This window comes from Lepidochelys kempii, chromosome 1 (genome assembly GCF_965140285.1).
Source record: "Lepidochelys kempii isolate rLepKem1 chromosome 1, rLepKem1.hap1, whole genome shotgun sequence".
In the NCBI taxonomy this organism is placed as follows: domain Eukaryota; kingdom Metazoa; phylum Chordata; order Testudines; family Cheloniidae; genus Lepidochelys; species Lepidochelys kempii.
The window spans coordinates 27,816,237-27,828,680 of NC_136380.1; the positions used below are offsets into that span (position 1 = coordinate 27,816,237).

The 12,444-nt window shown below is 41.6% G+C and overlaps 1 protein-coding gene across 4 annotated transcripts in view; it reads right to left on the bottom strand.

The window, feature by feature from the left end:
• The window catches only part of SLC36A4 (solute carrier family 36 member 4), a 277,596-nt gene that overhangs the window by 213,199 nt on the left and 51,953 nt on the right, over positions 1-12,444 (bottom strand). For all 4 annotated transcript variants that reach the window (XM_073336987.1, XM_073336956.1, XM_073336966.1 and 1 more), the window contains exons 7-8: positions 6,412-6,639; positions 2,634-2,732 (exon numbers count right to left, since the gene is read on the bottom strand). In XM_073336987.1, the coding sequence (XP_073193088.1) occupies positions 2,634-2,732; positions 6,412-6,639 (327 nt within the window). The remainder of the gene's footprint in view (positions 1-2,633; positions 2,733-6,411; positions 6,640-12,444) is intronic.

Consider the following 12,444-nt stretch of genomic DNA (forward strand, 5'->3'; position numbering starts at 1 on the left):
AGTATTAAATTGTTGACTCAAATTTAGTTTGTGATTCACTATAACTGACAGATCCTTTTCGTAGGCACTTATTTCCCATTTTGTATTTGTGCAATTGATTATTCTTTCCTAAGGCTAGTACTTTGCATTTGTCCTTCCTGAATTTCATCCTATTTATTTCAGACCATTTCTCCAGTTTGGCAAGATCATTTTGAATTCTAATCCTGTCCTCCAAAGCACCTGCCACCCCTCCCAGCTTGGTATTATCCACAAAATTTATTAGCACACTCTCTATGCCAATATCCAAATCATTTATAAAAATATTGAATAAAACTGAACCCAGGACAAATCCCTGTGGGACCCCACTCAGCATGCCCATCCAATTCAATTGTGAAACATTAATAACTACTCTCTGAGTACTCTGAGTTCCAACCAGTTGTGCACCCACCTTGTAATAGCTTTGGCTAGCCTATATTTCTCTAGTTTATGAGAAGGTCATATGAGACAGTATCAAAAACCCCACTAAACTTGAGATATATCACATCTATTGCTTCTATGCAAAAAGCTTGTTCAAGTTTTCCAAGAAGTGTATCTTTATGAAACAAGTAAACACTATCAGGGAAGACCTACTAGAATGAAATCCAGTACAAGAATTTTATAGAAATATAATACACCAGACCCTCGCTAGAATGTGGAATTTGGGATCCATGCATGGTACCACGTTAACGCGGGGACCACGTTATAGCAGGGACCGTGTTAAAATGAATTCCAGTTAAAGTAATTAAATTTGGGATCCATGGCCACAACCGCGTTATATGCGAATTTGCACTATATAGACGCGTGTTCTAGTGAGGGTCCGGTGTATATGCTGATAGCCTGCAATCAGAGAGAAGGTAGGCTAGGGTACCAATTAATTAAATGGTAAACCTGAGAGAGATCAAAATAGAAAAAACCAAAATTACAAGAAGGTAGTCTAGGGTACCAAACTAATTAAATGGTAAACTTTTTTTCCCCCCACATGAAAAATTTGTTTGTCAGAAAACTGAAACTTTGCAGGAAACGTACCAGTTTCAACAAAACTTTCATCAGGAAAGGTTTCTCAGAGACAGAAAGAGACTCATCCCAGAATAGCCAACAGCCTCGTGGTCAGCACTCACCTGGGATGTGGGAGACCCAGTCAAAATTCCAAGTATTTGGACCTGGGTTCCATGTGAGTACCCTAACCACCAGGCTATTGGTTATTCAGAGGCAGGGGAGGGGTGTGTGTGTGTGTGCATGTGTGTGTCTGTGTCCTCGCCCTCCTCCCCTCACCCACCCGAGCCAAAAACTTCAAAAGGTCTCCGTTTCACCCAATACAGAATGGAAAAATTGTCAAAATCTCAAAAACATTCTTTGGGACAGGAAAACCATTTCTTACCCAGATTTAACAACACTACCTATGATTAAGGTTGCCTAACATGTTCCATTATAACCCCTCGCTTTCAGCTGCTGATAATTTTGCCAGACTTCAACCATTCGGGTTGAAATCTTCCATGCTCATTCTCAGCCTCATATTGAGTTTTTTCTTATAAGTTTGAGTAAAAATGATTCAGCCGTGAGGTTTGGCAAAACTAATTGATTTTTCCCCCCTATGTTCACACACTTTTTCACTCTTTTTTGAATAGCTCTTTTCATTTATTTGAATTTATAAAAATCAGGTATCTATTGGCACTCATCCCATAAATTGGGGAGACACAACCACCACAACACTATCCATAAATATAGTCAAACCCAAACTTCAACCCACCCCTTCCTCAACAGCCTGAGAAGAAAGAGGAAAGGTGAGGAGGTGTGCAGTGTGCCCAGAAGGTTAACAAACCTGGGCACTGGCAGATCAATGCTGAGGAGATAAGGGAGGAGGGTCCCAAAGCAAGGAACCTGCAGAGAGCATTCTGCCAGTAACCTTTTCTTCCGTAAGTTGAGAAGGTCTCCAGCTTCAGTAAGTGTGCTGATCTCCTCTGTGGCAGTAAAGCCTGGAGAGTCTCTCAGGTAAGCAGGTTTCAAACCACTTAGAGCTTGAGAGGGTAAAATCGACACCTTGAATTCCACCTGGATGCTTACTTGAAGCAAATGTAAGTATCCCAGAGCACTGGTTTAATCATGTCCTCCCAAAGTGTAACTGCAGTTAATAAGCATCCTGCAGGATTCTGTGTAAACCATAGTTCTGAATGGTCCCCAGGTTGAACAGTGCATTACAGCAATCTTATTCTGAGATGACAAAGGCATGGATAATTGTGGCATACTCTGTATCACAAAGATGTCCCTGATGCCAGTGGGAGGTACCATGCAGCCCCATGGGCCCTCCAGTACCCTCACTCCCTGTGGAAAGCCCTGGACACAGCTTGTGGGCCCTGGCTAAGCATGTCCCAGGACTTCCTTCCCCTGCCACAGTCCTACAAACCTGCCTGAAGCCAGATCTTTCCACAGGGGCTGCTGCAGGCCCACAGGGCTGCACAATGAAAGTTGCCCATAAGCGGCATGCTTGATTAAAATAGCTGAATCCTATTAACATGAAAGTCAATGGGATGGGCAGAATATTGCGATTAACTGAAAGTTAATAAAGGGATTGCTTATCATCAATCATTGTATACAGATGGGTACAGCTGAACACTTACCACACCAATGCCTTCAAAAGCAAATATGGCAGTACCAAAAAAAAGTGGATATTTCTTCCAACCAGCCACAGGGGGAAGTTTTCGAGGATCAGATATATCCTGGGGAGAAAAAACACAGCATCATCACATACCGTATATCAGCATTACCCAGACTTTTGAAAGCTGAGCCCCTCTCCAGGAAAATAAACCCAATCCCATCCTCCCCGCCCCCAACAACATCACCATGTGGTATTAATAGCCTGCACATCTTAAAATGTAACCAAATACCTGCTGCTCCTCGCCCACATCTCCTCCTCTCCCCACTTGCACTTGGGAAATACTGGTGTGGATATTTGTAATATGATAGTGAACATGACACTTTAAATGCCAGCATTGTTTACTCTTGGGGGAATTCTGCCCCACTGCGCAATGCAGGATTTTGCAGAAATTAACGTTCTGTGCGCAGAATTTCCCTTTTTCCCCACAGAAGTGGGCTGCAGAGATGTTGGCTGCCACTAGGGGCCACTGGACCCAGCAGAGCCCAGCTTACAAATAGAAAACAAGGCCAAGAGGAGGAGGAGGGAACTGGAGGGTTCCCAGCAGCTGCAGTTCCCAGCACACCCTGATAGGGAAAGGAGGCAGCATGCAGGAAACTCAATGCAATCCCAGAACCCAATATCAAGCTGTTTCTCCCTCTGGATCCCTGGGTTCTAAGAGGTACACGTTTGTCAGCTTGGGTTGGATGAATTCCTGGAGGTTTCATCAAGTGCGATTATCTTTAATTAAAGTTTAATCTTTAATTCCTGGAGACTCCAGGACAATCCTGGAGGGTTGGCAACCCTTCCAGGAGGGTAGCGGGTGAGTCTCTGGGCTGGGGGTGGGGGATGCAGCTATGCTCTGGGTCTGTAAATTGAGTGACCAAACAGACTGAAGTGTTCTCAGAGTGGTTTTTGAATGTTATAATTTTTTATGTCGGATTTGTGCCCATTTATTGTTTTACGTAGAGACTGCCCAGTTTGACCAATGTACATGGCAGAGAGGCATTGCTGGCGCATGATGGGGACTTTGTCCTCACCCATAACTATTTCACATTTGGGAACAATATATACCTTCAAATCAGCGGCACTGCTATGGGTACCCGCATGGCCCCACAGTATGCCAACATTTTTATGGCTGACTTAGAAAAACGCTTCCTCAGCTCTCGTCCCCTAATGCCCCTACTCTACTTGTGCTACATTGATGACATCTTCATCATCTGGAACCATGGAAAAGAAGCCCCTGAGGAATTCCGCCATGATTTCAACAATTTCCATCCCACCATCAACCTCAGCCTGGACCAGTCCACACAAGAGATCCACTTCCTGGACACTACGGTGCTAATAAGCAATGGTCACATAAACACCACCCTATACCGGAAATCTACTGACCGCTATGCCGACCTACATGCCTCCAGCTTTCATCCAGACCACACCACATGATCCATTGTCTACAGCCAAGCTCTACGATACAACCGCATTTGCTCCAACCCCTCAGACAGAGACAAACACCTACAAGGTCTCTAGCAAGCGTTCTTACAACTACAATACCTACCTGCTGAAGTGAAGAAACAGATTGACGGAGCCAGAAGAGTACCCAGAAGTTACCTACTACAGGACAGGCCCAACAAAGAAAGTAACAGAACGCCACTAACCACCACCTTCAGCCCCCAACTCAAACCTCTCCAACGCATCATCAAGGATCTACAACCTATCCTGAAGGATGACCCATCACTCACACAGATCTTGGGAGACAAGCCAGTCCTTGCTTACAGACAGCCCCCCAACCTGAAGCAAATACTCACCAGCAACCACAAACCACACAACAGAACCGGTAACCCAGGAACCCATCCTTGCAACAAAGCCTGTTGCCAACTGTGTCCACATATCTATTCAGGGGACATCATCATAGGGCCTAATCACATCAGCCACACTATCAGAGGCTTGTTCACCTGCACATCTACCAATGTGATAGATGCCATCATGTGCCAGTAATGCCCCTCTGCCATGTACATTGGTCAAACTGGACAGTCTCTGCGTAAAAGAATAAATGGACACAAATTAGACGTCAGGAATTATAACATTCAAAAACCAGTCAGAGAACACTTCAATCTCTCTGGTCACTCGATTACAGACCTAAAGGTAGCATTCCTTCAACAAAAAAATCTTCAAAACCAGACTCCAACGAGAGACTGCTGAATTGGAATTAATTTGCAAATTGGATACAATTAACTTAGGCTTGAATAGAGACTGGGAGTGGATGGGTCATTACACAAAGTAAAACTATTTCCCCATGTTTATTTCCCCCACACACACACCCACACTGTTCCTCAGACATTCTTTTCAACTGCTGGAAATGGCCCACCTTGATCATCAATACAAAAGGTTTCCTCCACCCACCCCAGCTCTCCTGCTGGTAATAGCTCACCTTACCTGATCACTCTCGTTACAGTGTGTATGGTAACACCCATTGTTTCATGTTCTCGGTGTATATAAATCTTCCCACTGTATTTTCCACTGAATGCATCCGATGAAGTGAGCTGTAGCTCACAAAAGCTTATGCTCAAATAAATTTGTTAGTCTCTAAGGTGCCACAAGTACTCCTTTTCTTTTTGCGAATACAGACTAACATGGCTGCTACTCTGAAAACTAAAAAATTAGGTCAGCTGACCTATGTCCTACAGGACTGTGAAGAATTTCACACTCTGTGTGATGTAATTAAGGTGACCTGAACCCCAGCGTAGACACTGTTAGGTCAGTGGAAGAATGCTTCCATTGCTGTGTTAAGTGTGTATACTACAGCTACAGCATGGCACTGTGTTACTGTAGTGTTTCTAGTCTATATATACCCTCAGTTACATGAGCTTCACATTCTGAAGGTTTTCTTCACAACCATAACCACTGAAGACTTTTTTTTAAAGTGAAAGCTGAGACTCTGGAGAATATTTATTGGTAATTGTTCTGTTTTTGCTTTTGTCCCAACTCAACCCTCCCACTGGCTGTCTTTCTTGCCAATCAGTGGGGGGCACACATCACACTATGGGAAATACTGCTGTACATAAAGTAGCACTTGTATTTTTCCAGTATCATCTTATGCCAAAGGTAACCCTGGCAAACTCTTTTGAACTCTGGTCACAGATCTTCTGAGGGGTTTTTTTAAAAATGTGAATTTTTGTTTTCATCCCATGATTCAGCTTGCTTTATACAAATCTCTCAAGACACCTTTTAGTATCATGGCAACAATTCAGTACATGCAACAATTATTCAACTGCTTAAAAGCAGAAAGTTTGCAACATGTGGTCTAAATGAGAAGTCTGCAAATGTTCAGTACTGTATTTGGAGAGACACTAGAATTAAGTGTTACAGTTTAAATTGCTGCCCTGTTGAACTGAAGGGACAGGCAGTGGAACAGAATCCCCAAAGCTGCAGGTGACATGCATGGAGGATAATTTTTTCACACTCAAGGGGCAAAAGTTCTTTAAAACGTGTACTTTTTTCTTTTACTGCCTTAATGGCAGGAGCAATTAGTAGGCATTTTCCTTTCTTTTTTAAAGTCCAATTTCCCATAAATGTCACATCTTCAAAAGGCTCTCTCTTTCTGCCACTTTTTAAATACCCATCACTTTAGTACCTACAGTATAAGCCATGCTGTGTGAAAGTTAGGTTAATAAATATAAATCTAATAGTCACTTGACATTACATACAAATTCCAAATGAGATGTCACATCTTCACAAAACAATTGAGGGGGGGGATGTATACTCACTCGAACGATGTACTGGTAAATAATTACCAGGCTGACAGCCATAGAAAGATTGGCAAGGAACGAAAGCACAGACAGGCTCTTAAGGTCACGAATGAAGACCAGAAGGATAATAAATGGCAGAAAACACAGCATGTATATTCGTAAATCAACACTCCTTTTCTCAGAGGGACCACTGGTACTAGTGTCATTGATCAGTACAATCCTGTTCTCCAAAAATCCTTCATGGACCTGGAAGGAAGATGTTTTTAAAAACATCAGCAGCACTGTATTTTATGTGAATGATTATATTTGTTATACTTTTAAAATCCCACTATAACATTTAAAGGCGCTTAAGGGAGAGTTAGACACCCAATTCCTACTAACTTTCAATGGGAGTTGGACACTTGCCTCCCCAATTTAGTTAAAGCATTAGTCTTGTCTACACTCATACTTGCACCAGTTTGATTAAACTGTTTGAAACTGGTGCAAACCCAGCTATATTTTAATTTAAAAGTGGGTTATTTCCATTCAACTTAAACTTGTTCCCAATCAACTTAAGCTAAACTCAAAAAGCCATTCTTATACAGAGATAAAAGTCCATGCAGAGGTTTGCACTTGCTGAACAGAATTGGTTTAGATTAAACAGGTACAATTCTCCCTGTAGTCAAGTCAAAAATATTCCTAGATTCCATATAACAATACAGCAATTTCCCAATGTTATTCAAAAGACTAAACATGTAAAAACTCACAATTGTTCTTGTACATTAGAAAATATTTAACATGATTAATGGTGTTAAAATTTCTTTTATTAAAATCACATCAATTTATGGCATGAATGCTGTGACCAAAAGCAGTAGTAAGCCAAAGCATTTGAGGTGACAGACTGCATTCCTCAAAACAGTAACAGTTTCATTCCATTTTCTTTAAAAGCTATAGTGGCTTTATCCTATAGAATGGGTGATCTCTTTTTAATCATTTTCCCACCATATTTTCCCATCCTGTACCCCGAGTATCTGATAAGGTTAGTTTCCTTGCATTGCAGAAAGCCGTAGACTTGAGAAAAGGAACACAAAAAAAAAATATGTAAAGTTATTAATTCTATGTGATGTGAACAGAAACAAGTACAACTGAGACGTCACTGGTCTGAAACTCAAAACAACTGCACACAATAAACTGCCTTCTAAACACCAAGAAAGACAAGGTGGATGAGGTAATATCCGTTATTGGACCAGCTTCTGTTGGTGAGAGAGAAAAGCTCGAAAGCTTCTCTCTCTCATCTACAAAAGTTGGTGCAATAAAAGATATTCCCTCACCCCATCTTGTCTCTCTAATATCCTCGGACTGACACAGCTACAATACCACTTCTAAATTCCAAATCAGCCAACCATACTACTGTAGTCACAACCTGAGCATCTAACACAAAACTGTAGCTCAGAGAATGTACTGTGAAATTAGAGCTACTCTAGTCTCACAGATAAAGCATATTTATAATAATACATGAGCATTATGGTCCTGTTTATCTACTTCAGAGGTGTTAAAAGAATTAATTAGTCAACAGTTGAACAATGCTTTTCACATGTGTACTGCTAGACAAGAGCTACTTACCTGTACAAAAGAAACAAAGATACCACTGAGCCTCTTAACAGAAAACACTTTCAGCAGTTTACAATGAAAGTATATGTACGAGTACCAGTGTCATGTTCCAGAGTATGTGTAGTCACATTAGTACTAAAACAGACAACATGATACAACAGCAATAGTCAATGCATCAGTGCACACACTGAAAGAAAATACAATTTTCTATACTGTACATCCACTGTTTTCCAGTCATAAGTGACATGGTAATCACGTTTCTAAATTAAGCATGTTAATGAAGTGCATTGCGATGTCGTTAGTGAGTTTTATGGTCATCATCAAGGCCCCTCATAAGAACAGCCATAATGGGTCAGATCAATGGTCAATCTACCAAGTATCCTGTCTTCCAGCAGTGGACAGTGCCAGATGCTTCAGAGGGAATGATCAGAACAGGGCAATTTATCGAGTGATCCATGCCCTGGTGTCCAGTCACAGCTTCCGGCAGTCAGATTTTTTGGGATACCCAAAGCATGGGGTTGTGTCCCTGACAATCTTGGCTAATAGCCAATTATGGACCTATCCTCCATGAACTAATCTAATTCGTTTTTGAACCCAGTTATATTTTTGGCCTCCACAACATCCCCTGGCAACAAGTTCCACAGGTTGATTGTGAATGGTGTGAAGACATACTTCCTTTGTTGCTTGTTTTAAACCTGCTGCCTATTAATTTCATTGGATGACCCCTGCTTCTTGTGTTATGAGAAGGGGCTTCCTTATTCACTTTCTCCACACCCTTCATGATTTTACAGACCGCTATCATATCCCCTCTTAGTCGTCTTTTTTTTTCCCCTAAGATGAACAACCCTAGTCTTTTTAATCTCTGCTCATATGGAAGCTGTTTTATATCTCAACTCATTTTTGTTTCCCTTCTCTGAACCTTTTTCCAATACTAATATAGCTTTTTTGAGATGGGGCTACCAAAACTTCATGTAGTAGTCACGGTGTGAGAATACCAGGGACTTGTATAGTGGCATTATCATATTTTCTATCTTATTATCTATCCCTTTCCTAATCATATAATCATAGAAGATTAGGGTTGCAAGAGACCCCAGGAGGTCATCTAGTAAAACCCCCTGCTCTAAGCAGGACCAACACCAATTAAATCATCCCAGCCAGGGTTTTGTCAAGCCAGGCCTTAGAAACCTCTAACGATGGAGATTCCACCACCTCCTTAGGCAACCCATTCCAGTGATTCACCACCCTCCTAGTTAAATAGTGTTTCCTAATATTCAGCCTAGACCTCCCCCACTGCAACTTGAGACTATTGCTCCTTGTTCTGTCATCTGCCACCACTGAGAACAGCCTAGCTCCATCCTCTTTGAAACCCCCCTTCAGGTAGTTGAAGGCTGCTACCAAATCCCCCCTCACTCTTCTCTTCTGCAGACTAAACAAGCCCAGTTCCCTCAGTCTCTCCTAGTGAGTCATGTGCCCCAGCCCCTTGATCATTTTCATTGCCCTCTGCTGGACTCTCTCCAATTTGTCCACATCATTTCTGTAGTTGGGTGCCCAAAACTGGACGCAGTACTCCAGATGTGGCCAGATGGTTCCTAACTTTCTGTTAGGTTTTTTATTGCTGCTGCACATTGAGCAGATGTTTTCAAAGTTGGAGACTATCCACAATGACTCCAAGATCTCTTTCTTGAGAGGTAACAGCTAATTTAAACCCAATCATTTTGTATGTATAGTTGGGATTATGTTTTCTGATGTATACATTACTTTGCATTTATCAATATTGAATGTCACCTGCCACCTTCTTGCACAGTCACCCAGTTTTGGGAGATCCCTTTGTAACTTTTCACAGTCAGCTTTGGACTTAACTTTTGTATCCTATGCAAAAACTTTGCTACCTGTTTACCCCTTTTTCCAGGTCATATATGAATATGCTGAACAGAACTGGTCCCAGTACAGATCCTTGGGGTACCCCACTATTTACCTCTCTCCACTGTGAAAACTGACCATATATTCCTACTCTTTGCCTCCTACCTTTTAACCAATTACTGATCCATGAGAGGACCTTCCCTCTTATCCTATGTCTGCTTACTTTGCGTAAGAGCCTGTGGGGAAGGACCTTGTCAAAGGCTTTCTGGAAGTCCAAGTACACTAAACCCATTAGATCAACCTTGTCTCTATGTTTGTTGACCCCCTTCAAAGAATTCTAAGCAATTGGTGAGGCATGATTTCCCTTTACAAAACCCCTGTGACTCTTCTCCAACATTTCATGTTCATCTACGCGTCTGATAATTCTGTTCTTTACTACAGTTTCAACCAAGTCTGGAGCCTTTTTTAAAAAATGCCATTTAATTAGTAATACTCCAGTCATCTGGCACAGAAGCTAATTTAAGCAATAGGTTACATACCATAGTTACCAGTCCTGCAATTTCATATTTGAGTTCCTTCAGAGCTTTTGGATGAATACCATTGAGTCCTAGTGATTTATCACTATTTAAATTTATCAGTTTGTCAGTTTTACCAAAACCTCCTCTTTTGACACCTCAATCTGGGACAGTTCCTCAGATTTGTCACCTAGAAAGAATGGCTCAAGTGTGGGAATTTCCCTCACATCCTCTGCAGTGAAGATCAATACAATGAATTCATTTAGCTTCTCCACAACTGCCTTGTCTTCCTTGACTCCCTCAGGTATATTCCATTACAAGATGGACCCAAATTCTTCAGCAAGGGCCTCTAGTTTCCACAGCATTCAAGTGAGGCAGACTAGAAAGCTTGTGGCAGCTTTAGATAGGTTGGTACAGTCACCCATGTTATTTATTTTGATGCCAAATGTCATTTGTATTAGTTTGCCACAACACATTCAGTCTACACAGCTGCAGGGTTTTGTACCGACAATTAATAACTATACTAAATGGGCTTTATTTGTTTGGGTGGTGAAGTGGAAGAAAGGTGGAGCTAGAGATTTTGGTGGTTGAGTGGTTATGAGCATCTGGACAGGAATGGGAGACCGTTTGGGGCTGTAAAGCAAAGAGCAGGAAAAGTGTTGACATTTAAATTGCCAGCTTGGTTAAGATTCAGAGTTAACAGCCCACTGAAGATTAGTGGGACCTTTCACTCTTCTCATTCCTATTGTTTCAGGCTGTCTGCAAACTCAGGCAGACAAAAAATCCTTTTTTTATTTCCTTTTTGTTGCAACCACAAGAGTTAAAAAGAATGATTTGTTAATGGAAAGCTAAGGACACAGCTCAGCAGAAGGGAGTGGATTTTCCAGCAACCATAGAATACACAGGTCTCTAGTCATTACTAGTACACCAACCAATCTGATCCTGCAAGATATTGCGCATCCTCTGGAAAGTACTAAGCTCCCTTCAACTCCTGCTGAAGTCAAAGGAAAATGAGGGGGCTCAGAATACCTGAAGCCTGGGTTCTTAGAAAGCTACTGCAAAGAGTTAAGTAAATCTAGACATGAAAGATTAAATTTCCTACAAGCTTCTCTCACTACAAATTGTATAAACTGTCTAACATTTCCCAATTTCAGTGAATTCACATACCCATAATTGCCTCTTTGTGCTGGCCAGTAGTGTGACAGACAGCTAGTAAATCTGCTATTTCCCTAAAGTCATCTGAAGTAAACTTCCCATTCCAAATCTCATTCGCCAATAGTAAACTTAAAATAAAAACACAGAGCAAGACACTGTGCAAAAGCTTTAACTACCTTTCAGTTATACAAGAAAGTCTTGTGCAATTGCTCTTTCACTTTCAAACACATACACAGCCAAAGATGCTCCATACATAAGAACATAGGATGGGATTCTCTAAGAAATCCAAAAAGAAAAGGAGTACTTGTGGCACCTTAGAGACTAACCAATTTATTTGAGCATAAGCTTTCGTGAGCTACAGCTCACTTCATTGGATGCATACTGTGGAAACTGCAGAAGACATTATATACACAGAGACCATGAAACAATACCTCCTCCCACCCCACTCTCCTGCTGGTAATAGCCCATCCAAAGTGACCACTCTCTTTACAATGTGTATGATAATCAAGTTGGTCCATTTCCAGCACAAATCCAGGTTTTTTCACCCCCGCCCTTTTTTTTTTTCCAAAAACCACACACACAAACTCACTCTCCTGCTGGTAATAGCTCATCCAAACTGACCACTCTCCTTACAATGTGTATGATAATCAAGGTGGGCCATTTCCAGCATAAATCCAAGTTTAACCAGAACGTCTGGGGGGGTGGGGGGGCAGGTAGGAAAAAACAAGGGGAAATAGGCTACCTTTCATAATGACTTAGCCACTCCCAGTCTCTATTTAAGCCTAAATTAACAGTATCCAATTTGCAAATGAATTCCAATTGGAATGGATACTATTAACTTAGGCTTAAATAGAGACTGGGAGTGGCTAAGTCATTATGCAAGGTAGCCTATTTCCCCTTGTTTTTTCCTAGCCCCCCCCCCGCCCCCCGA